At 37.8% G+C, this 23209-nt stretch overlaps 1 protein-coding gene across 4 annotated transcripts in view; it reads left to right on the forward strand.

Annotated features, from left to right (window-relative positions):
• The window catches only part of TTK (TTK protein kinase), a 76017-nt gene that overhangs the window by 20046 nt on the left and 32762 nt on the right, over positions 1-23209 (forward strand). For 3 of the 4 annotated variants that reach the window (XR_003910624.1, XM_029944236.1, XM_029944239.1), the window contains exons 2-4: positions 14791-14931; positions 18774-18996; positions 19340-19446. Coding sequence is in view for 3 of the 4 variants with exons in the window: in XM_029944236.1 (XP_029800096.1) it covers positions 14793-14931; positions 18774-18996; positions 19340-19446 (469 nt within the window). In the remaining variant the exon portion in view is untranslated. Of the gene's footprint in view, positions 1-13378; positions 13657-14790; positions 14932-18773; positions 18997-19339; positions 19447-23209 lie in introns of those variants that run through there. The other variant, XM_029944237.1, reaches the window with a different exon arrangement.

Consider the following 23209-nt stretch of genomic DNA (forward strand, 5'->3'; position numbering starts at 1 on the left):
AGGACTATTAGTGGTAGAAGTGCTTAGATTAGAGAAAGACTAATTAATTAGTCAAACTCTTCCTCTTAACATCATTCTCAGTAATGTGGAACATCCATTTGCTTGCTTCTCTTTGTGTTTCAATGTATGGGTCAGAAGGCCCTTACCAATTAATATGGTATTTGTAGCAGTACACTTGGCTGTCCATTATGGTAGCCTTAACCACATGTGGCTGCTGGGGCACCTGAAATGTAGCTAGTCCAACAGAGAAGGGCTATAAGTGTAACATAGACATTGAATTTTGAACACTCAGTGTGAAAAAAAGAATATAAAAGACCTCATTAATTATATTGATTACATGTTAGAATAATATTTTAATATGTTCAATTAAATAAAATATATTATTAGAATTAGTTTCAATTATTTTAAATATTTACTTTTCAATTTTAATGTAGAAAAAATTTTAATGTAATAAAGTAGAAGTTATGTGCAAACCTTGCACTATTGGATGGTACTAATCTAGACGTAATATTTATAAATGCGATGCTGATTCTTTATTAACAATTAAATGGACATGCAATGCTAGTATTCTGAATAGCTTTGTTTTTGTTTTAATTGAAATATAACTGACATTACTTTCAGGGTTAACATCTGTCACCATACATAGTTATACATACTTTTTTTCTTGTAAGGAGAACTTTTAAGGTCTACTCTCTTAGTAACTTATTTTTTAACTGGAAGTTTATACATTTTGACCACATTTACCTATTTTTCCACCCCTCTTCTCCCACCTCCTGCAACCATCAGTCTGTTCTCTGCATCTTTGAGTTTGTATCTATGAGTAATGTTTTATTTTAACATTTCACATATAAGTGAGATCATACAGTATTTGTTTTTCTCTCTCTGGCCTATTTCATTTAGCATAATGTCCTCAAGGTCCATGGATGGATAGTCTTATTTTCATAAAAATGTTTAGTAAGATTTAATTAATGTTTAAAGATGATTTGAAAAATCAACTTCATTTAATAACTTTGATTAGGGGTGCCTGGGTGGCTCAGTGGGTTGAGCGTCCGACTTCAGCTCAGGTCATGATCTCGCAGTTTGTGGGTTCGAGCCCCACATCAGGCTCTGTGCTAACAGCTTAGAGCCTGGAGCTTGTCTTCAAATTCTGTGTCTCCCTCTCTCTCTGACCCTCCCCTGCTCACACTGTCTGTCTCTCTCTCAAAAATAAATGAAACATTAAAAAAAATTTTTTCAAGTTTGATTAAAAATTTTCATATGCATTGATTAGAATTTGTATTTTGACTTAATTTTAATATATATACAATTTAAATATTTTAGAAAAAATGACTTTAGAAAAATATATGTAACAATCTTAATTTTTATATTTATTTTAATTTTGCTGAAAATATATTCAAATTTTATACTCTTAACATAGTTGCAATTAATATTTACTATTTTAGGCCTTTACTGTCAATAGAACACAAATAATGTAAAAATTTTAATTAGAATAATATAGTGAGTGACCTTTTTCTATTGAAAGTAAGAAAAATAATTTTGTGGAATGAGTCAACTTATAAGTAATTTATAAATTGTATAGTTTTATGTTTTTATTACTATAAACATCTATGGCCCATCAACAAAAACGTTCCTAAAATGTAGTATGGTAATTAAATTCAAATTCAAATTCATTTTTTTATGTTTTGCCAACTGTCGGTAACAGCCAGCAATAGCTTTAAACATGTATTTTATTTTTGTTATTATGAATGTACTGTTGTTTCAGTAAGAGAGAATATATTTCATCTTATGCTTGTTAGCCTGACTTAAAACATTTAAATATTTCCATATATATGACATATATATATATATATATATATGACATATATATATATACACATATATATATATATATATATATATATATATATATATATGATCATGTGTGCCTCTATTTGTACTCTTGCTGTGGAGCTCACAACTGTTAGGGGTGGACCTTTACTGATCATAAAAGAGACCCAGGGTAACAAAGACTTTCTAAGTAAACAGAGTATTTTCCATGGAAGCACATCACGTGGAGCTTCCGTGGTTTCTGGGGAAGCTTTAGAGCTGACAACATTCGTATGGCCCTCTCAAGGTCTCTGTGACCTAGGCTAACTCATCTGCACATATACACCTGGGCCTAGATGGAAGGGGGTGAGTCTAAGATATTCATGGGGAAAGAATAAACCTAACAATGTCTTTGCATACGTGTCTTCCTATTTTTTTTCCAGATGAAGTTAAATAGCCTTGTTGGCAATTGCTGAGATGGATTTAAAGCCAATTCAAAATTTCTGAAATATATGTAATATCATGGCCATGGTGCCAACTTTAGTAGAAACTGGGTCAAGGGGTGGAGTAGGAGCAAGGGACGCTGTTGAAATGGAACACTCAGCCATCTGCCAATTAAGCTATGATTGAGGAGTAAGGCTCTTGGAGAACCCAAGGAAAGTTGTGAGTGGTGTTGTTTATTAAGTTGGCTCACATATTATTTTAACAATACATGAGAAGGGACAGCAACAAAATGCATCAATCCATATGAAGAGTACTATGAATTATACCTATCCCTGGACAAGCTTTACTCAATTTTGAAAATTAATAAGTATTTTCGTTGACAAAAACTGTAGAATTATGAGTGGTCATTATGGCAAAAGTAGAAATGGACTTGGAAGCAAAGGTCCAGAGTCCTCGTCTTTGTTTTGCTATTTTCCAATCATAGAACCCAGGACAAGTCACTAACCTGATCTAATCTTCAATCTCTTACCTGCAAAATGATGAAAAAACTATGATGCCTCTCTCATAAGCTGATATGAGGATCAAAATGAAGCACTTTGGGGGCGCCTGGGTGGCTTAGTTGGGTAAGCATCCAACTTCGGCTCAGGTCATGATCTCATGGTTTGTGGGTTCGATCCCCGCATAGGGCTCTGTGCTGACAGCTAGCTCAGAGCCTGGAGCCTGTCTTCAGATTCTGTGTCTTCCTCTCTCTCTGACCCTCCCCTGCTCACGCTGACACTCTCTCTCTCTCTCTCTCTCTCTCTCTCTCTCTCTCTCTCTCTCAAAAATAAATAAAAAGAAAACATTTAAAAAAATGAAGCACTTTGAAAACTGTAAACTAATTTACAAATAGAAAACATTACCATTTTTTGTTTTACTCAATATTTCCTTCAGGAATTGGGACTGGTTTCTATAATAGCTATCATTACATATTGATATGAGTTTATTTGATGTGATTATATTATAAGATATATTTTTCCCAAATGACTATAATTCAGAACTCTAAATCACCAATTATTTTTTTTTAATATTTATTCATATTTGAGAGACATAGACAGAGCATGAGCAGGGGAGGGACAGAGCGCGAGGGAGACACAATCTGAAGCAGGCTTCAGACTCTGAGCTATTAGCACACAGCCTGATGTGGGGCTCAAACCTATGAACCGTGAGATCATGACCTGGTCCAAAGTCGGACACTTAACCAACTGAGCCACCCAGGTGCCCCTAAATCACCAACTATTAAATATCCAAACTTTATTAAAATACTGTTCCAAAGAAACTTAATTTTTTAAACCTCATCAATTTCACTTACTAAGAGTGCTATATTTCCCTCCTTGAATTCCTATTTCTCTTTCCCTCTTCTTTCATTTAAAATAATCAGATGACTTTTTTCCTATAAGATACTTAATGTTGTCAAAAAAAATTACCACCTACTAATGTCTGCTTTTTTCCTGTCTCTCCTTCCTGCACTCATCTACAGTTGATGGGGGAGGTGTCTCTCAATTTTCTATCGAGTGTTTTTACAGAAAGGGACTCTTGTAGCTGTCTTATTCACGCATGAGCCATCTGTGGGTTCTACCCAGACAGGACTAGTTGGGCTGTTTGACACTCCCTGTGCAACCCTGTCCTATCAGGCAAATCAGGGAGTGAGCCTCTGACAGGTACTACTGTCATAATCCTGGATGTCCGTGGCGCAAGTGGCACTCTAATCAGACCATGTATACAAATGGTTGTGCAAGAGGCTCTGGGTGGGAGACTGTTTCCTCACCCCAGATAAATGCCTCACTGCTTCTGTGTGCTCAGTCCATGAAAGCCTTTCTTAAGATTTGAAATAAAAGAGAATGATATGAAAATATTAAGACATTGCACCTATCAATAAAAGATGCACATTTAATTATGTAAGGAGAAGACTTCAGGCACCCAAATATTAGAATAAAATAAGGTATTAGATTCTTTTATTAAATGAGGAGAGGTCTTGAGTCACTTTATGTATTCAGATAATCAGATAATTCAGGCTCCTCCCAGACAACACAATTAGAAGATAATTGTGAATAGGACAGATAGGTAGATAGATAGATAGATAGATAGATAGATAGATAGATAGATAGGAAGACAAACAGAAAAAAAATCTTTAACCACTCTGTGCCTGATATTTAATCTGCATAAATTATTTTAGAATTTCAGAATACTGTTTATTATGTTGATCATCACAGCTCTGTATTACATAGTTAATTATATTTGTTTCCGTTATTATAAATGTCCTCTAGGAATTCACATTGGTGACTTTTTTGAAATTATTTATTCCAAATAGGTGACCAGTCCCTTAGTATTTCCTTGCCTCAGAGGCAAGAGGTAGCAAGATTCCTAGAGGAGTTGGCCTTTTCTGGAGGGGACACAGAATGCTATACCTTCAGCACAGATACTTTAAGCCTCGCTGAATATTTCCAGGGCCCTGAATGTGGACCAAAGCAGCAGATCCCCTGATAATGTCCTAGCGCTTCTCCAGTAATGACTGTGAGCAAATAATTGATGACTGGAGGCTTCCAGAATCTTGGTCATATATGAGACACAGGTACAAGCCCAATTGTTGCTGAATTTCCCACCAGCATGTAAGAATAGGGCATGGAGTTGGATTTCAAGTGATTTATAGATTATAAACAAATATGATAGTTCTTGTACTTTTGAATTTATGAACTGAGATTCTGCAATTCCTATGTTATGGCTTTCAGCATACACATTTACAAATTGAACAAGGGATTAGAGAGAAATAATTGTTAATTCTTGGTTTGAATAAGAAGTTATTGTTGTGTTAATGATCTTAGAATAAGTAGACTTACAGATATATAACAGTAATCTTCATTATTCCTTGTCCCTTTCATTGTGAAAACAGAATAACAAAATATAAAAACCAAACTTTATTTTGAAAAAGCACCACAATTCCATCATGTAAATAAAGCAAGTATTTTAATGCTGTGTATATCCTTCCCATCAATATACTTATATATTAACAAGTAGCCTGTGTTTCCAACTTGAGGAGTAGCATGGAAGAATTTCAGCAAAATTGTTCAAAGCCCAAATTCCTTCCCGCCCTTGATAGAATATCCTTTGGTGTGATTGGCCTTTGTGTTCCCTTTGGTGGCCTTTAAATTGCTCTTGCTGCTGCCTTATGGCTTCTGTTGCTGCTGGCTGCTTTCTTCCCAAGGGTGTGGGGTGGCTTTATGTGATAAGAAAGCTTGTCACTGCTGAGTTCGTTTAAAAATTTTCTTGTGTATCAGGATAGTAAATCTGGGGTGCAGTTCCCATAGGCTCATACCTGTTTGAGCATGTCTGGGAAATTTTGAGAGCAGCCTCCTTTCCCAGGGCCTGAAAAGCCTATGGAACAAGCTTGAGTTTTGTCTCCTGCCTAGGCTACTCGGCATTTGGGGTAAATTGTGAGATTTTCCGACAGAAGTCAAATTGAAAGTGGGCTATAGTTTCCTGGAAAAGAATTCATCCTAAGGGTGGAAGGAGGAATACCTAATGAACTCCCCAGTATCAAACCCTTAGTCAACAGAAGTAAAAAGAGATTTTGATTACAGCTTTGTGAATGTCAAATCTGTTCTCGGCCCCATCCCATATCTTCATGTCTGGGTCCTAGGACAAATGAGGACTGGAGGTAAAAATTGAAAGAACATTCACTGAACACTTCATAAAACATGAAGGCGTACACACACATCTATTGCATTGTTTTTGACCCCTCAGATTGAATGTTACAAGTTGGAGACAGATAACCCCAATTTGCCACAGGTCACCAAGTTTTAGTTCTGCAAACTTTTAGGAACTATGGCATGTTGTAATATCCTTTGTGCTCAGTGGAGTAGCAACAGGGTTTGCTGAAGAAGGAGATGCTTGGAGGAACAGGATCTGGGAAATAAGTGGTGGCCGTCAGAGGAGAAATGTGGTATCTAGTAAGAATAGATTTGTTTCTGATCAGAAGTAAGACATCTCCTATGACTCTGAAACATGCTAAAAGGAGCATCTTAAAGATTGAGGACCAGCATTATGCAACTAGGGGTAATCAGATCTGAAATCTGAGTAGTCTTCAAGTGATGCTGTATACACCTGTCAGCTGGTGAGGTCCCTTCAGAGCAAGATTGAGGCACACGATAACCACAGATGAAAGATGCTGCTACATTTAACTACCATCTTGTCAAAATGGCTTAGGCTCTTAGGTTTTTAAGGGTTTCCCTTGACTTATTATTTTTATTTCATTTTTATTCAGCACATATTTATTAAGTATATCCTTTGTGCAAAACATGTTTCAATCCAGTCTTTACAGACCTTGTAGCCTAGTGAGCAACACAGATTGATGTGTTCATTCCTTCACAATTTTTTTGAACTACCTACAACATGCTAGATACCATTCAATGTTTTTGACATAATAATGAACAAGTAATCAAGGAAGGATTTTTATTTCAAAATGCTTACTTGGTAGGAGTAGATAATAAACACAAGGGTAACAAATTATAAACATGAAGATGTATAAAAGATAAGTAACTGCAAATCAAAACTAAAGCATTGGTGGAATGAGTCCAGTCTTAACAACCCTGGCCTAATTATTTACATAAGCTCAGCAAGAATAAAGACTGTTCATGAGGACTTTATAAGGCTTGTTTTGCTGGGTCCTTTTATAAGGAATCTCCAGGTTGAACTTTTAGTAGCCACTCTGGGCCAGACTCTAATGGGGGGGTCCTCAAGTGGCTGGTAGACGGCCACCAATTTGGCTAAGGTTAGTAAGAATTATGAAGGCGTATTGCACTTATACGCCCAAGGATCCTGAAGAAATTGGCTGTCATTCTTACTTTTGTAAACCAGGCAGCACCAGATATTAGAAACCCTGAAAGAAACCCTTACCAAATTAACCATAGAGACTGGCGGAAATTGGGTAGCCTCTCATTCCCTATGCCCTTTACAGGGTAAGAAATTCCACTTACACCAAGGAGGGCTATGCCAGGCTTTAGGGGTACAATGGTAATTCAGCTGACCCAGGATTACAAGACAGAGGGGGGAATGTAAGGATGCAGGTTTGAGACAATAGAAGGGCACACACTGCCCAAGGCAAGAGGGACCATCCTTGTAATACGTTTAACATTCCTAAGGGTAGGCCTATTGCGTAAGGGTAGTTACACCCTATGTGAGGGTCCTGGGTCCTGGGTCTACTCTGTGATTGGGTAACACTCTAAATGCTATAATTGGATAAACCTGCTGTCAATAATATTGTATAATAATAGGATCACTGTACCTATGTCACCATTTCCTGTAACTCCCCCTTCCCAAACTCATAAAAGCCCTACCCCACCTTTGTTTGGGCTCTCAGCATGGATCCACCACTCTGGTAAAGTCAGTGAGCCCGAGTTTAGGCCCTGGCGAGCCTAAACCTGTAATAAAGCCCTTTGCTTTTGGAAAAAAAAAAAAAAAAAAGATAAGTAACTGCAGATAGGGTGAAGTGCAGGGAAGGGAGTAAGCATAGACGTGATGACAAATAACTGAAAAGGCCTCACTGCAGAAGCAACATTTAAACAGGGACCTAAAAGACGGAAAATAGCCCACCACTGACAATTGGAAGATGAATGTTCCAGGCAAAAACAATAATAAAAGGCGGGACCCTGGGGCAAGAAGAAATTCTGTGCGTCCAAGGAACTGAGGGGAGGCCAGTAAGCTGGAGTTTAGTGAGAGAAGAAATTATGATGAGATGATTTTGGAGAATTAGGAAGGGCCAAATAATGCACCATGTTTGACTTTGCTTAGGAGCACTGCTCCTTGCTTTCAGTTACTAGGAAGGCTATTAATGTTATAAGCAGTGGACAATCATGATTTTAGCAATTATAGTAACAGGTGCTGAGATTTTTCATTTCCATTTTCTCACAGTACTCCCCCTTAATCCTCAAGAAACTTAAATTCTTAAGACCTGGTCCTGAGAAAATGTAAGCTGGCACTGTTCAGTCACTTGCCACCAAGCTCACTCTTCACACTAATGTGTGCTGTCTCTGCATTTGACTCAAATATCTGAACTTCTGCTTACTCTATGGGACATAAGATGGGACACTCCCTGAGACACCAGAGTGGCTTTGGTTTCTTCCTCCCCACTGGAGGATTTCTATACCAAGACTAACTACTAAGCAACTCTTTCTTCCATGAGGTTCATGGAGGTCAACTTTTATAGTCTACCTTTCACAGAACAGCCCTATATTGAGGAATTTAGCAACATACACATAAAACTTGAGATTTAATAGTCTTAGTAATGGCAGAGATGTCCTGCAGACCTGATAGGACCCTGGGAAGAGTGATTGAAGCAGCCAAAGGAAGACAATGCAAATACTATGTAGGGGCTGCCTATTGTTATATATGAACACATGTGCAAAACCAAAGGGACTCTCAGAAATAGTGGAGGAACGTGGATTTTTCAAAGAAACAGAAGGCTGAATTAGCTGGTATGAAAGAGTGAGTCACCAATAGGCTAAAATGTAAAACACCACTCCATTTTCAAAATATCTTCTAAACATTTTCAAAATATTTGGGGCTTCCTGATGGAATTACTCATTTATGTTTATTTTCCTTTCATCCATTCACCCACCATTAAAGATATGTGTGTGTGTATTTGTGTGTGTATATATATATATATATATATATATATACATAAATGTATGGTTGCATAATTATATACATAGTTTTATATATAGTTGTAAGTATATTAGTCACTATACATGCTGATGTATGTATATAACATATGGACTGAATGTTTGTCTCCCCCTAAAATTCATACGTTAAAGTAAAAAATGTATACAGTCATCACATTAGGACACCCCCAATATGATATGTTCTTATAAGAAGAGACTTTCCTCTCTCTCTCTCTCACTCTTTCTCAATCCATACCCTAAGGGAGACCATTTGAGGACATAATGAGAAGGTGGCCATCTACAAGCTGAGAAAGGAGGCCTCCCTGGAAACCAACAAACTTAGAACCTTAATCTTGGACTTCCAGCCTCCGGAACTGTGGGGAAACACATTTTTGTTGTTTAAAGCACACATTTTCCTGCTTACTTAAATAACTGGTAATGTTTTCATTAGATGCCAGACATTGTGAATTTGATCTGGTTGAATTTTCTTGTATTTCTATACATATTCTTGAGCTTTTTTGGGGGGATGCAGTTAAATCATGTGGAAACAATCTGATCCTTTTAAGGCTTAAGAACAAGCCTTCCTTAGCCTGGAGCAGTGCAGTCTTTAGTCTAGGGCTAGTTTTGTTCCAGTACTGAGGCAATATATAAGTCCTTTGCCTGATGCTCTGTGAGCATGAACTATCCTTTTCTATTTGTAGACTCTAGAGATTATTCTCTCTGACCTTTTCAGCCATTATTTCCCCCTGGCCTTGGGGGAAAATAAGATACATGCACTCATTGGTACTCAGCCAGTGCTTCTCTCTCTGCCCTGCTCCCCTCTGCTCTGTGAACATTAGCTGCCTTGGCCATCTCAAACTCCATCTCTTTTCAAAAAAATTTTTTTAATGTTTTTATTTTATTTTTGAGAGAGAGAGAGACGGAGTGCAAGCTGGGAAGGGGCAGAGAGAGAGGGAGACAGAATCCTAAGCAGGTTCCACGCTCTGAGCTATCAGCACACAGCCCAACACGGGGCTTGAACCCATGAACTAGGAGATCATGACCTGAGCCAAGGTCAGACACTTAACTGACAGAGCCCCGCAGGCGTCCCTTAAGAATTTTTTTTTAATTAAAAAAAAAAAAATAAATAAATAAATAAAACAATTAAAAAAAATTCTTTTTTAATGTTTATTTATTTTTAAGAGAGACACAGAGCATGAGCAGGGGAGGGGCAGAGAGAGAGAGGGAGACACAGAATCCGAAGCAGGCTCCAGGCCTGACGTGGGGCTCGAACCCAGAAACCATGAGATCATGAACCAAGTGGAAGTTGGACACTTAACCAACTGAGCCACCCAGGCGCCCCCCTAAACTCCATGTCTTTAACTTATGGTGAATGCCAGGGAATGCCTGGCTTTCCCCTTCTTATTTTGCATCTTGGAAACTCTCTCTAGACACTAAGGTACAGACAATATTAGGGCTCATTTGTTTGTTTCCTTGTCCTCATGGATCATTGTCTGGTGCTGTTTGGTGTCTAATGCTTGAAAATGCTTATTTCATTTACTTTATATAGTTTTTGTTGTTTCCAGAGAATAAATCTGTGGACTGTGTTTCTCCATATTGGCTGGACATTTAGCCAAGAATGTTACCTACTTTTGTTTCTGAATAACTTGTAATGATAATCTGTCAATAAATAGTTGCTGAGAATTGTGTAGGACAGTGTACAAAGGTTCTTTGAGCACTTTTGGGGAAGTTTACATGGTTACTTTCCTGTCCCCAAGAAGTCTACTAGTAGGAGAAATAGGATTCTGAAATACTCTAATGGTTGCAAATGTTAGTATTCAGCTAACATTTATGGAGTGTCTACAATGTATCAGATACCATTCTAAGCACTAAAGATACTGTAATGAACAAAGTAGACAAAAATTCCTGCACTTATGGAGTTTACGTTCTAGTGGGGTAGGGGTCGGAGAGTCAGAAAATAAATAGGCTAACTAAGTAGGTCAGATAAGTAAAACTATAGGATTTTATAGACCACTGCTGGAAATACAATGCAAATCACATATGGAATTTTCCATTAGCCATATTTAAAAAGTAAGAAGAAATAGGTGAAATTAAATTTCAATAATTTTTTTATTTTGGAAAACAATTGGTTTACAAATGTTGCAAGTGTAATACAGAGAGTTGGTATATAGGCTTCACTCAATTTCCTTATTGTTAAGATCTTATATTACCATGGTATATTTGTCAAAACTAAGATACCAACACTGGTACATTTCTATTAAATAATCCATGGTTATTTATTATTTGGATTTCATCAGTTTGTCCATTAATGCCCACTTTCTGTTCCAGGATGCAATCCCTGATACCATATTGCACTTAGTTGTCATATAAATCTCCTCTGGTCTGTTACAAGGGATACTTTCATAATATATTTTATTTACCATATTATATCAAAAATATCATTTCAAACAGTGATCAATTTTTTACATTATCTATAATATGCTTTACATTATTTTTTCATACTTTCACATTTTCTTCAGAATCCAGTGTATATTTACACTTACAACACATAAGCACTTTCATTGAAAGTACTTAATCTGCATTTAGATCTCACAAGATTTACAGGTGAACAAGTAGATTCACATTCTCAGGTTCTAAACACACTTAAAAGTCTTCCAATAATTGCACTGAATATCAGTTTTTAAGTTGAAATTAATTAGGTTCATTAATTTAAAAATTCAGTTCCTCAGTTGCACTAGCCACATTTCAAACGCTTAATAGCCACATATATGTAGCCAGTAGCTACCATATTGAACAGTGCAGCTCTAGACCACTGTAAAGACCTTTGGCTTTTATTCTGAGTGAGACAGGGACCTCTGAAGGGTTTTGATCAAAGGAGTGACATGATGTAACTTAAGAATATTCTGTTGCTCTGGAAAATAAATTGAAGTGAGGCAAAAGCAGAAGGAACAAGACTAGCCTGGATGGAGGCTACTGCACAAATCCAAGTGAGTGATGGACTAGGGTGGTAGCAGTGAAGGTGGGGAGAAGTGGTAAGATTCTAACAGTACCTTGTTGGACCTAACACAATATGCTCTCAGATTGGATACAGGGCCATGGATGACACCAATGATTTTGGCCTAAAAGTTAGCACAATGAAATTACCTTTTAGAGATTTTGTAAGAAACAGGTTGGGGGGGGGGGTAAAGGAGAAGGCCTGGGGCTCATTTTGCACATTTTGAGTTTTAGGTGCCTGTGAGACACTTAAGTGGAGATATTAAGTAGTCAATGAATATGAGTCTGGAATTCAGGGAAGAGAGTTCAGCTGGACAGATACATTTAGCATCTAGCTGATATTTAAAAATTAAGACGAGAGATCACCAAAGGAATAAGTGTACAGAAAGAAGTATTAGGGTGAGGTTATTCAGCAGCTGTATTTTTAGGAAAATACAGGTTTTAAAATCAGGCCCCAAGAGATCAACAATAATTGGTGGAATAATCAATTCCTTGCAATTAAAAAAATTCCTTGCAATGATGCAAAGGTAACGATTAGCCAACCGTGCTACAACAGATGATTTTTGCTCTGCTGAAGTAAGATCACAGAGCCAGTACAAATGGAAAGATGCATTGGTTGCGGAAAGGCTTTCTTGCTGGCTAAGTGGCTAGCAGAGCTGCGAATGTGAGGGTTCTAAGGACAGCTTTGGAGTTACATGATAGCTATAGTTAGCTTCTACACACACACACACACACACACACACACACACACACACACACACACTCAACCAGCCCATTCCACCATACTGCATTTGTCCTAATGCTGGTACAACAAAGACATGTCTCCCATTGGCAGAGAAAAGTGTTGCCTTGGATCACAAAGCCACTTCAGTAGCAGAAGCCTAGCACGAGTATACTACTAGGGAGGCGCCCTTTCCCTGAGGGCACTTGAGCTCTCAAATGGGACAAACTCGGAGGGAGGGGGCTGATCGGGCAAGTTAAGGCGCTAGAATCCCTACAGCTCGTAAGTGTGTGCCGAATTCTGACAAAAGGCCTTGGCTTAAGGAGGATGCGCGGAGTTACTAAATTTAGGATGGCGGAAAAGCGGTAAGTTGAAGCTCAACGACAATAAGGACTGAGATTCTTGAGCTGGCCGCAGGGTTAAAAGCAGCTCTGCGAACGATCCTTTCGTGACATCTCCTCCCTCAGCCAGGCAGTGGGGAGAGTGACGGACAGAATCGGGTGGCAGTGCGGCGGCAAGGGGCGGAAAGGGCCGGCTCCCAGGGCGTCTTTTAGATCCCGAGCAACGCCCCATCACCATTTTCCTCTCACCAGGTAGCTCCGCCCAGGGATGTTCCCTTCTCGGCAAAAATCTGGCTTGGTTAAACAAGGGAGGTGCAGGAAAGCCTGCTCAAAGACACTTCCAGAACGCCCACGGAGTTCGAGCACCTCCCTACCGCAGTGTTGAGAGCGCCAGACACTCCCAAGACCCTGGCTGCGGATCACTGGGGGCGGGGCAGTCCCTACGCACACGAGCCAATCACAGCAGACGTTTTCACGTGACGAGAACTGAGCAATGAGCAGACACGGAGGTAGCGGCGGGGAAATTCAAACGTGTTTGCGGAGAGGGCTTTCGATTCCATCTTTTCTTCCCAACTCGGCTTTCTGGCGGTGCGTTCTCCCTTGCCGGCACACAGAAGAACCGCCGCGGCCCGTGTGTAGGCTGTTTAGTCGCGAGGTCGGTGAGTGGTGAGGACGAGGCAGGGAGGACTCAGAGCCTGGTAGGAGCCGGGGCGCAGCTTAACGAACTGGAGGGGGAGGGGAGGTCTCGCTGCTTCCGCCTATCCAGCGGGTGGGGAGGGAGATTTTGTTGACCCTGGAAGCAAGAGGTGGGTGTGTACCTCGGGTGTGGCTTCTCGGGAGGGTTTGGGGGACCGGAAATCCTCTCCCATAAGACACGCCCTCTCGTTTTATGTTTTAGAAGAGTAAGGAGTTGGTGGCACCGTTCTGACAGTTATCTTTCGAACTTGACTTAAAATAGTGGTATCTAGCTGTCTACTTTATCACCCCTTTTCATTGTCAAACTCGAGGTCGGGGCGGGCTTGATATCAGTTACCCTGGGTTACTAGGTTAATGTCTGAGAATCACAAACCTGAGATTGATAGGAAGAACGACTGCAGACACTTTGCAACATCACCACCATGCAGATGAGCAAGTGCTGAGTAGTGTAAGAATACAGTAGATTCTTGGTTTTAGAATGATTGAGATAGCAAATCATAATTATGCTAGACAGGCGTAAGAACAAGCCTACTGGTATCCCATTTATCAATAAAGGATTATGATGTTGTAAATATTCTGCTTTGGAAGCACTTGCAGTGTGCAGGTTTACTGGCATACAGCAGGTGAATAAAAGAATGGTTATTTTCGTTACCAAAAATATTCTTTATGTCTATATGTCATTACCAGAATCCAAGCAAACATTCCCTCACATTAAAAAAAAAATAAGTGAATTTGCAGATGGCCCAGAGAAAATAACTCTGGAAAAAGAGTGAAAGGAGAGTGTGGAAGAAAAATGGAAAGTTTGAAAGCAAGGAGGGGTAGCAATATCTGTGTTGTGCTCTGACTTCGTTGAAGTTCTTTTGGGAAGAAAAGGTGTACGTGGCCTGTTGGAAACCTTGCTGGACAAATTGCAAGGATGTGCTGTTTTTATACACATAGCTTCACAAATACTACTCTAATCTGTGTTTAGATGTGTTTGTGTAACTAATGCTATAGTCTTCTGGATAAAAAAAAGACCAGTTGAAACATTTTTTTTCTTTAATGCTAGTTAAAAGGAATGATATGATCAGTTCACTTTTTTTTTTTGCCTTAGAAATGGAGGCTGAGGACTTAAGTGGGAGAGAATTGACGATTGATTCTATAATGAACAAAGTGAGAGATATTAAAAATAAATTTAAAAATGAAGACCTTACTGATGAGCTAAGCTTGAATAAAGTCTCTGCTGATACTACAGGTGGGTTCCTTTTCTTTGAGTGTCCTCTAATCTAAAGGAATGAAGTATTAACCTTGTATATTCACAATTGTAATTTTCTCAGTAATTGTTCTTTACCAGTTAGACTATAGACACCTTATACTTTAACCTTTCTCTTTTTTTAAAATGTCCATACATTTTTGAGAGAGACAGCGCGTGAGCAGGGGAGGGGCAGAGAGAAAGAGGGACACACAGAATCTGAAGCAGGCTCCAGGTTCTGAGCTGTCAGCACAGAACCTGACGCAGGGCTTGAACTCACGAGTCTTGAGATCATGACCTAAGCCAGAGTTGGATGCTTAATGGACTTAGGCACCCATATAATTTAACCTTTCTGTGTGGCAGCATTTCCACAATTTTCTGCTTTCTTAAAAAAGGAAACTTAATATAATTTATTACAGTGTGCTCTTAACTCTTCCATTATTGTCAGCTGTTATTTCTGCTGATACCCTTGCCAGCAGTAGATATGCCATTTTATTCCATTCTTTTCTTCCTGTAAACTCAGAAGACCTCACCAGTCTCAATGAAATTATGTATAAACTTAAAGTCAAACACTTAATTTTTGATAGGGGAGAATCTTCCTATTACTACCCCTTTTCTCTTGTTCTCCCTTGCTCACTCTGTTCCAGCCACAATGGCTTCCCTGCTCTCTTTCCTATATGGTAAGCCAGCTCCTACCCCAGTGCCTTTGTTCTTGCTCTCTGCCTTAAACACCACTCCCCAGATAACTGTCTACCCTTTCCTTTTCCAGGTCTGTTCAAAGGTCCTCTCAGTGACACCTTTCCTTACCCACCTATTTAAAATAGCAACCTGCTGGTGTGGGCATGTGTCGCCTCTCTTCCTTATCTGTTATTTGTCTCCATAGCACTAATCATATATCTAATTTACTCATGAATTTGTTTATTGTCTGTCACCTCCACTAGAATGTAAGCTCCACGATGGCATGATTTTTATCTGTTTTGTTATATCTACAGAGCTTGGAATGGTGCCTGACATGCAATAAGTACTTAAATATTTATTGGATGATTAATAAGTAAAACGTGCCCAAAGTTTAATAATACCCTAGCTTTATGAAAAGTTAGCTTAGAAGCCTAATTCTTTCTATATTTCACACTGTTGAGGTTGTTTGAAAAGTGACCTTTGGATAAGTTTGTTATATCTATACTGATCATTAAATGGGTGAAGGATTGAAAATAAATGGAAGAACCTGAAGTCTAGTCAAGATGGCAGATAATATTCACTTGAAACAACCTAGAAACCGATCATTTTGGTGTTAAAACAAAATTTTAGGAGAATGTCACCATACTTTGTTATATGTATTTAAATAATGTTAACAAAGCTTGAACACCAAGATGAGTATTTAGGTCATGGGGTGCCTGGGTGGCTCAGTTGCTTAAGCATCTGACTTTGGCTCAGGTCACAATCTCACGGGCTCGTGAGTTTGAGTACTGTGTCAAGTTCTGTGCTGACAGCTCAGAGCCTGGAGCCTGCCTTGGAATCTGTGTGTCCCTCTGTCTGCCCATCCTCAGCTCATTGCTCTGTCTCTCTTTCAAAAATAAACAAACATTAAAACATTAAAAAAAATAACCTTAGCATATTCAAATGTGAAAATACTTCTTTTTTTTTTTTTTAAGGTTTATTTATTTTGAGAGACAAAATCAGGAAGGGGCAGAGAGAGAAGAGAGAATCCCAAGCAGACGCCTCGCTGTCAACACAGAACTTGACACAAGGGCTCTATCTCATGATAGATAAGATCATGACCCGAGTTGAAATTAAGAGTTGGCTCCTTAACCAACTAAGTCACCCAGGTGTACCAATACCTTTTTTTTTTTAAGTTTGTTTATTTTGAGAAAGAGAAAGTGTATACATGTTAGTTGAGAAGGAGCAAAGAGAGAGGGAAAGTTAGAATCCCCAACAGGCTCCACGCTATCAGCGCAGAGCCCAACTTGGGGCCAGATCCCACAAATTGAGATCATGAACTGAGATCAAGAGTCGGATGCTCAATGGACTGAGCCACTCAGGCATCTCCAAACATGTAAATACTTATATTGGTAACTGGGATATAAGGCAGTATCCTAAGTATTGAGAGAAACCCAAAGATGCTTAAAACCACGATTTATAGATGGGAGGAGTTTATGTATGCACTACACTGCATTGTAAAATATGTTTGGCATCAAATGAACACTAACAATAGGAAGATACAATTTAAGTTCTAAATAGATAGTGGTTCTTAGACATCTTGTAGACTGATTTGTTAGGAAAGCAATGGAAGGGAGGTTTAAAAAATGGAAAGTGAAATTAATATTAGTCCCGAGTAAATTAAAAAAAATTTTTTTTAATGTTTACTTTTGAGAAAAAGGGAGAGAGAGTGCAGGTGAGGGCAGAGAGAGAGGGAGACACAGAATCTGAAGCAGGCTCCAGGCTCTCAGCTGTCAGCACAGAGCCCGACGCGGGGCTTGAACTCACAAACTGTGAGATCATGACCTGAGCTGAAGTCAGACGCTTAACCAACTAAGCCACCCAGGTCTGGAGTAATTTTAAATAAAAAAGCAGGGGCGCCTGGGTGGTTCAATCGGTTAAGCATCTGGCTTCGGCTCAGATCATGATCTCACGGTTCGTGTGGTTCGTGGGTTTGAGCCCCACATCGGGCTCTGTGCTGACAGCTCAGAGCCTGGAGCCTGCTTCAGATCCTGTGTTTCCCTCTCTCTCTGCCCCTCCCCTGCTCATGCCATGTCTCTCTCTCTCTCTCTCTCTCAAAAATAAATAAAAACATTAAAAATAAAATTAAAAAAGCAGAGTTAAGGTTATGTTATAGTAAGAAAGCAGAAACAGTAATTTTGTAAAAGCATAGATTTAGCTCTTATTGAAGGTAACTGAAACTGATAGAAGGAATGATATTTCTCTGGAAAATCTGAATTTAATGTTTAGTACTGACTAAAATACCTTGAACAGGAGACTGACATTAATTCAATTTGTCTTTTTAAAACAATTGACAGTAAAGCATGTAAAAAAATAAATTACAGTCTCTGTGGAGAAATATGGGTAACTTGGAGGGAGAAGAAAATAATCATAGCAGTTACTTATCTTTTATAAACTGATTTTGTTTAATTGGATTAAAGGTAAGTTTGAAGTCTATGGAGATAATGTTGGGTGGATGAGGTTGTAAAGAAGATTATGTTAGGAATAGGGCAATACGTTTTAAAATTTTTAACGAAAAAATCGTTGATGAATTTTCTAACAAATATTTGTTAGAGGTGGTAGTGGGGGAGGTTTAGGTTTTCTTTGGAGATTAGGGTGCTGAAATACAATTAGGCTGCTACAGCATAAAATTTTTTTAGACTACATAGTTTTTTTATGAGTATTTATTTATTTTGAGAGCGAGCGAGCGCGCGCACCTGTGAATTGGGGAGGGTAGAGAGAGGGAGAGAGAATCCTATCCCAAACCTGCCCTGCGCTGAGGTGGGCTCCGTCTCATGAGTCTGTGAGACCATGACCTGAGCCAGAATCGATAGACGCTTAACTGACTGAGCTGCCCAGGCGTCCTTACATATGGAATATTTAAAGCTACTTATAAAAAAGCTTATTTCTAGAATTTTTCTTTTTTTCAGAATATAGAACTTTTGGAGTAAAATAAACACTTTATGAAGACATATATGCAGTAAATAAGTTGCTTACATTTATATAAATTGCTAAAGTTTTAAAAAGGTATTTTAAGGAGTTTGTGTATGTTTAGACTATGAATATAAATTACTAGCTGTAATTTGAAGAAAAAGTGCATCTTTTTTTCAAAAAACAAAAGTGTGGCATCTTTTGTTCCTCTTATTCAGATAACTCGGGAACTGTCAACCAAATCATGATGATGGCAAACAACCCAGAGGACTGGTTGAATTTGTTGCTCAAACTAGAGAAAAACAGTGTCCCTCTGACTGATGCTCTTTTAAATAAATTGATTGGTCGTTACAGTCAAGCAATTGAAGCACTTCCTCCAGATAAATATGGCCAAAATGAGAGTTTTGCTCAAATTCAAGTGAGATTTGCTGAATTAAAAGCGTACGTATTCACTTTTGAACTACATTTAACTAACTACTTTATATAGCACATAACTACATTATAAAAGACATGTTTTTAGGATTAATTGTAAGAAAATTAATATTTTTTAACCAAATCCTCTTGTTTATTATTAACAAGTGGATATTGTAAACTCTATTTCCACAAAAGTTATATATTCTGGCCTCTGCCTAAAAAGGTGTTAAAAATTAACTTATTAGTATTTAATTTTACACAGAAAAAAACCAGAATCCTATGTCCTGTGGAAAATTGAATAAGGACTTATCAAACTCAGGTAGCTGTGTGTCCTTTTTCCTAAAATTTGACTCTACCATCTTTATTACAGTATTCAAGAGCCAGATGATGCACGGGACTACTTTCAGATGGCCAGGGCAAACTGCAAGAAATTTGCTTTTGTGCATATATCTTTTGCACAATTTGAATTATCACAAGGTAATTTGAAAATGTCAAGTCCAAATTTGAAAAATGGTTAACTTCGTGCTGTAACTCACATTCTGGTAGTAAATCATACATTATGACGTAGAAAGTTGAGGCTAAAGGCATGAAGGTTCCATCAGTGAGAGAATGGGGAAAGAATGCCACGTAAGTGTAAATGAGAGAATATTTGTTATACATATTTTCTACTTGTAACAGATAATCCAGAGATATAAGCATGGACATCATGTTTGTGCTATTTATTAGATTCAGGAAGTGTTTAAAGGAAAGTGGCTTTTTCAGTTAGTATTTGTGCAAGAGAAGCATATGAGATACTTGAGTTAGTGCTTAGATGAGCATTCCTTGTACAATGGTTTCATAGTACTAAATACCAAAATAAAATTGTAACATTATATGGTAGGGTTTTTTAATTAAAAAAAAAAAAACAGTAAACTGCTGTGGAAGCGTCTATAAATCTTGTTCATTTGATTCTTTGTAGTCTGGACATTTTGGATAGAACCATGGCAATCTCTTCATCGTATTTTTAGCCTGCCCATTCCTTAGTCTTTTCTTTTTCTCATTTTCTGGGGCTTTTGGATCCATGCTCAGTCTGTCCTCTGGCTGCATGTTACTGTTTCCCTTTGTCTTGTTTCTGCTCCAACCCTAATCCCGTTTATTACCTGTGATGCACACGTTATCACTGTTGGTTTGGTTCAGCCAGAATCCCCATCACGGTGCCCAAAGCAGGGCTCAGGCACTGGCATGTATTTCCTGGGATTGAGGTTAGAGAAGAGCATTGTAACAGCTCAGGAAATGGTTTGAGAACACTGAACTTTTATTTACATGATTTCTGAGTCCTAGTTATCTGAATCATCTCTAATCTATCCTGTTCACTGTCAGGTGACTTTAAAAAAAACAACAACATTCCTTTTTTAAAAAACCTTTCCTTTTCTGCCTAGGAACATTAATTCCTCCTTATTTGTTCGAATAAGTTTGGCAAGGCCTTTAATAAAACACTTGTTGAAGTATTATGGCCTATCAACAGCAACTACAAATTTTTTATCTTTAAAACACAAATATTGAAAATCTCAAATTTTGTTATCTGTAAAAAAGAAAGAAATTTTACCACTGCAGTATGGTAGTAGTCAAGGTCAAAATTTTGATTATTTTGGACAAGGTTATGAATGGGTTTTCAGGAAGTATGCACGTCTCTGAAATTCTGTGTGCAGTTTGGTGTGTAGGGTTGGAGGACAATCTATAGTTTCTGTCAGACTCTCAAAGGGATCTGTTACTTTATTGAGCTCCCTAATTACTATCTAAGCCTGTCTTTTGCTACCCTAAAATGCTTAAATTGTGAAATTTACTACTCTAATTAAATGTATACTTAACCACTATCAGTCAGATATGTTTAAATTCTTAAAATTTGTAAACTGTCAGAAGATAGAAGCCATTTCTTAATCATTTTTAAATCCTAAGTGCCAAATGTGTAGCATAGCTGAGTTGCTCCCAGAAATGCTGATAACACATTCCATATGATACATGATGTACACATTTGATATTTTTAAATCAAATTCTAGACAAAATATATTGAGTAAGTTTGCAGTTGAAAGAAAATTTGGTGGTTTATCTGTAGTCAGAGAGATAATAATGGAGGTCTCAGTATTTTGGGGGTGGTATAGCTAAGTCTGGTACCTAGAGACTAGTCTTTATTAATATTTTTTTTAAATATGCATCTTTGGATGGAAGATTCCCTTTAGAAAAAGATGTCAACCTTAATAACTAAATGTGATGAAGGATAATTATTGTACTGCATTATAACAGATTGATATTCTTGGGACTATAGTAACATCTAAGGCTTAGTTTTCCCTTTTACTACATTCCCTAAGTTTCTGTTTTATTTGGTTTGTGCTGCCCCCACTCTATACTGCTTTGTTACATTCCTTTTACTTCTGAAAATGGACAATGGTGTTAAAACAAATGCATAATTATGTTAACCACCTATTATATAAGTAAACTATTTGATAAGAATTATTACTAGTAGAGAGAAATTGCTTTTATTTGCTTATGAAATAAGGTATGTGAATCTTGTAATAAATATTTTTATCTAAGCCTTTTTTAAAAAATAGTTTATTACCAAGTTGGTTTCCATATAACATATAACACCCAGTGCTCTTCCCCACAAGTGCCCTCTCCATGACCATCATCCCCTTTCCCTTCCCCCCTCCCTCTTCAGCCCTCAGTTTGTTTTCAGTATTTAAGAGTTTCTTAAGATTTGCCTCATTCCCTCTCCCTAACTCTTCCCCTCCCCCGCCTTTCATTTTCTAATGGTCCCCTGTGAGGTTTCTCCTGTTAGACCTATGAGTGAAAACATATGGTATCTGTTCTCTGCATAACTCCCTCGAGGTCCATCCACTTTACTACATACAAATGGCCAGATTGCATTCTTTCTCATTGCTATATAGTATTCCATTATATATAAACCACATCTTCTTGATCCATTCATCAGGTGATGGACATTTAGGCTCTTTCCATGATTTGGCGATTGTAGAAAGTGCTGCTATGAGCAATGTCAACAATTGCCAAAACATGGAAAAAGCCTAAATGTCCATCACCTGATGAGTGGATCAAGAAGATGTGGTATATATACACGATGGAGTACTACATGGCAATGAGAAAGAATGAAATCTGGCCATTTGTAGGAAAGTGGATGGACCTCGAGAGTGTCATGCTAAGCGAAATAAGGCAGAGAAGGACAGATACCATATGTTTGCACTCATAGGTCTAACAGGAAACTTTCAGAATGATCTAGCTTCAAAAAAAGCAAGCAGTTAGTAATACTTAAGAAAAATTGATTTAGTATCTAATGGATAGTTGATACTTGTCACAACACAGCGTTTTATATACTGTTAAGTGAAACTGCAATACAATCTAAGTTTATTTTGGGAGTGTTTGCTGTATAATTGGATTTAATGAAATGTTTAGAGGTGCAGTAGGCATGACTTTGAGTAGATATTGAAAGAAAATGCAAAATGCTTATTGATTTATGATGTGGTTTCATCTTAGCTTGGGCAAAGCATGTAGTATTTAATACATAGTAGCAGAATATTTACTATTGAAGCTTGAGAAGATGTGAGTTCTTTGTGTGCAATCTTTCATTTATGCATGTGAGAGGGTTTTTTTTTTTAAATATTTTTACATTGTAGTACTTGTTTTGCTTGTTGGTGGTGTTTGCTTATTTAATACATTCAGTCAAGGACAGAAATTAAATGATGGGTTTTTTTTGTTTTATTGTTGTTGTTTTTTTTTCCCCCTAGGAAGTGTGTCTTGTGTTTTTCCCTTATTATTTTCATTACTTTTTTTTTCCTCTTCTTTTTTTGGGGGTGGGGATGGTTATGTTTAAATGAAGTTGCTTTTACAGCACCAAAGAGTTAATCATCCATTTCCTATATAAAAGGTAGCTACTTTTTTGCATGGACCTCAAGTATATTGTAGTATAGAGGTGGAATTTAAGGAAAGGAATTAAGCTGGCTGTGTTTTAGCTTATGGGCAAGTAATTGTATCATTTATCTTGAATGTATCATAATAAGCTGCTATATAATGATTGCCACTTCAGATAGCTGTGAAATTAGGTGATTAACTAGTTGTTACTTAACCTTCTAATTTCTGTATAAGTCTAATTACATGAAATAGAAGTTGGGGTTCTGATTTTTTACTTTGCTTATCCATTTGGAGTGTCATTGTAACTACTGTATTGTAAATGATGGAAAATAATTGCATATGT

The sequence above is a fragment of the Suricata suricatta genome, chromosome 7 (assembly GCF_006229205.1).
Source record: "Suricata suricatta isolate VVHF042 chromosome 7, meerkat_22Aug2017_6uvM2_HiC, whole genome shotgun sequence".
NCBI lineage: Eukaryota > Metazoa > Chordata > Mammalia > Carnivora > Herpestidae > Suricata > Suricata suricatta.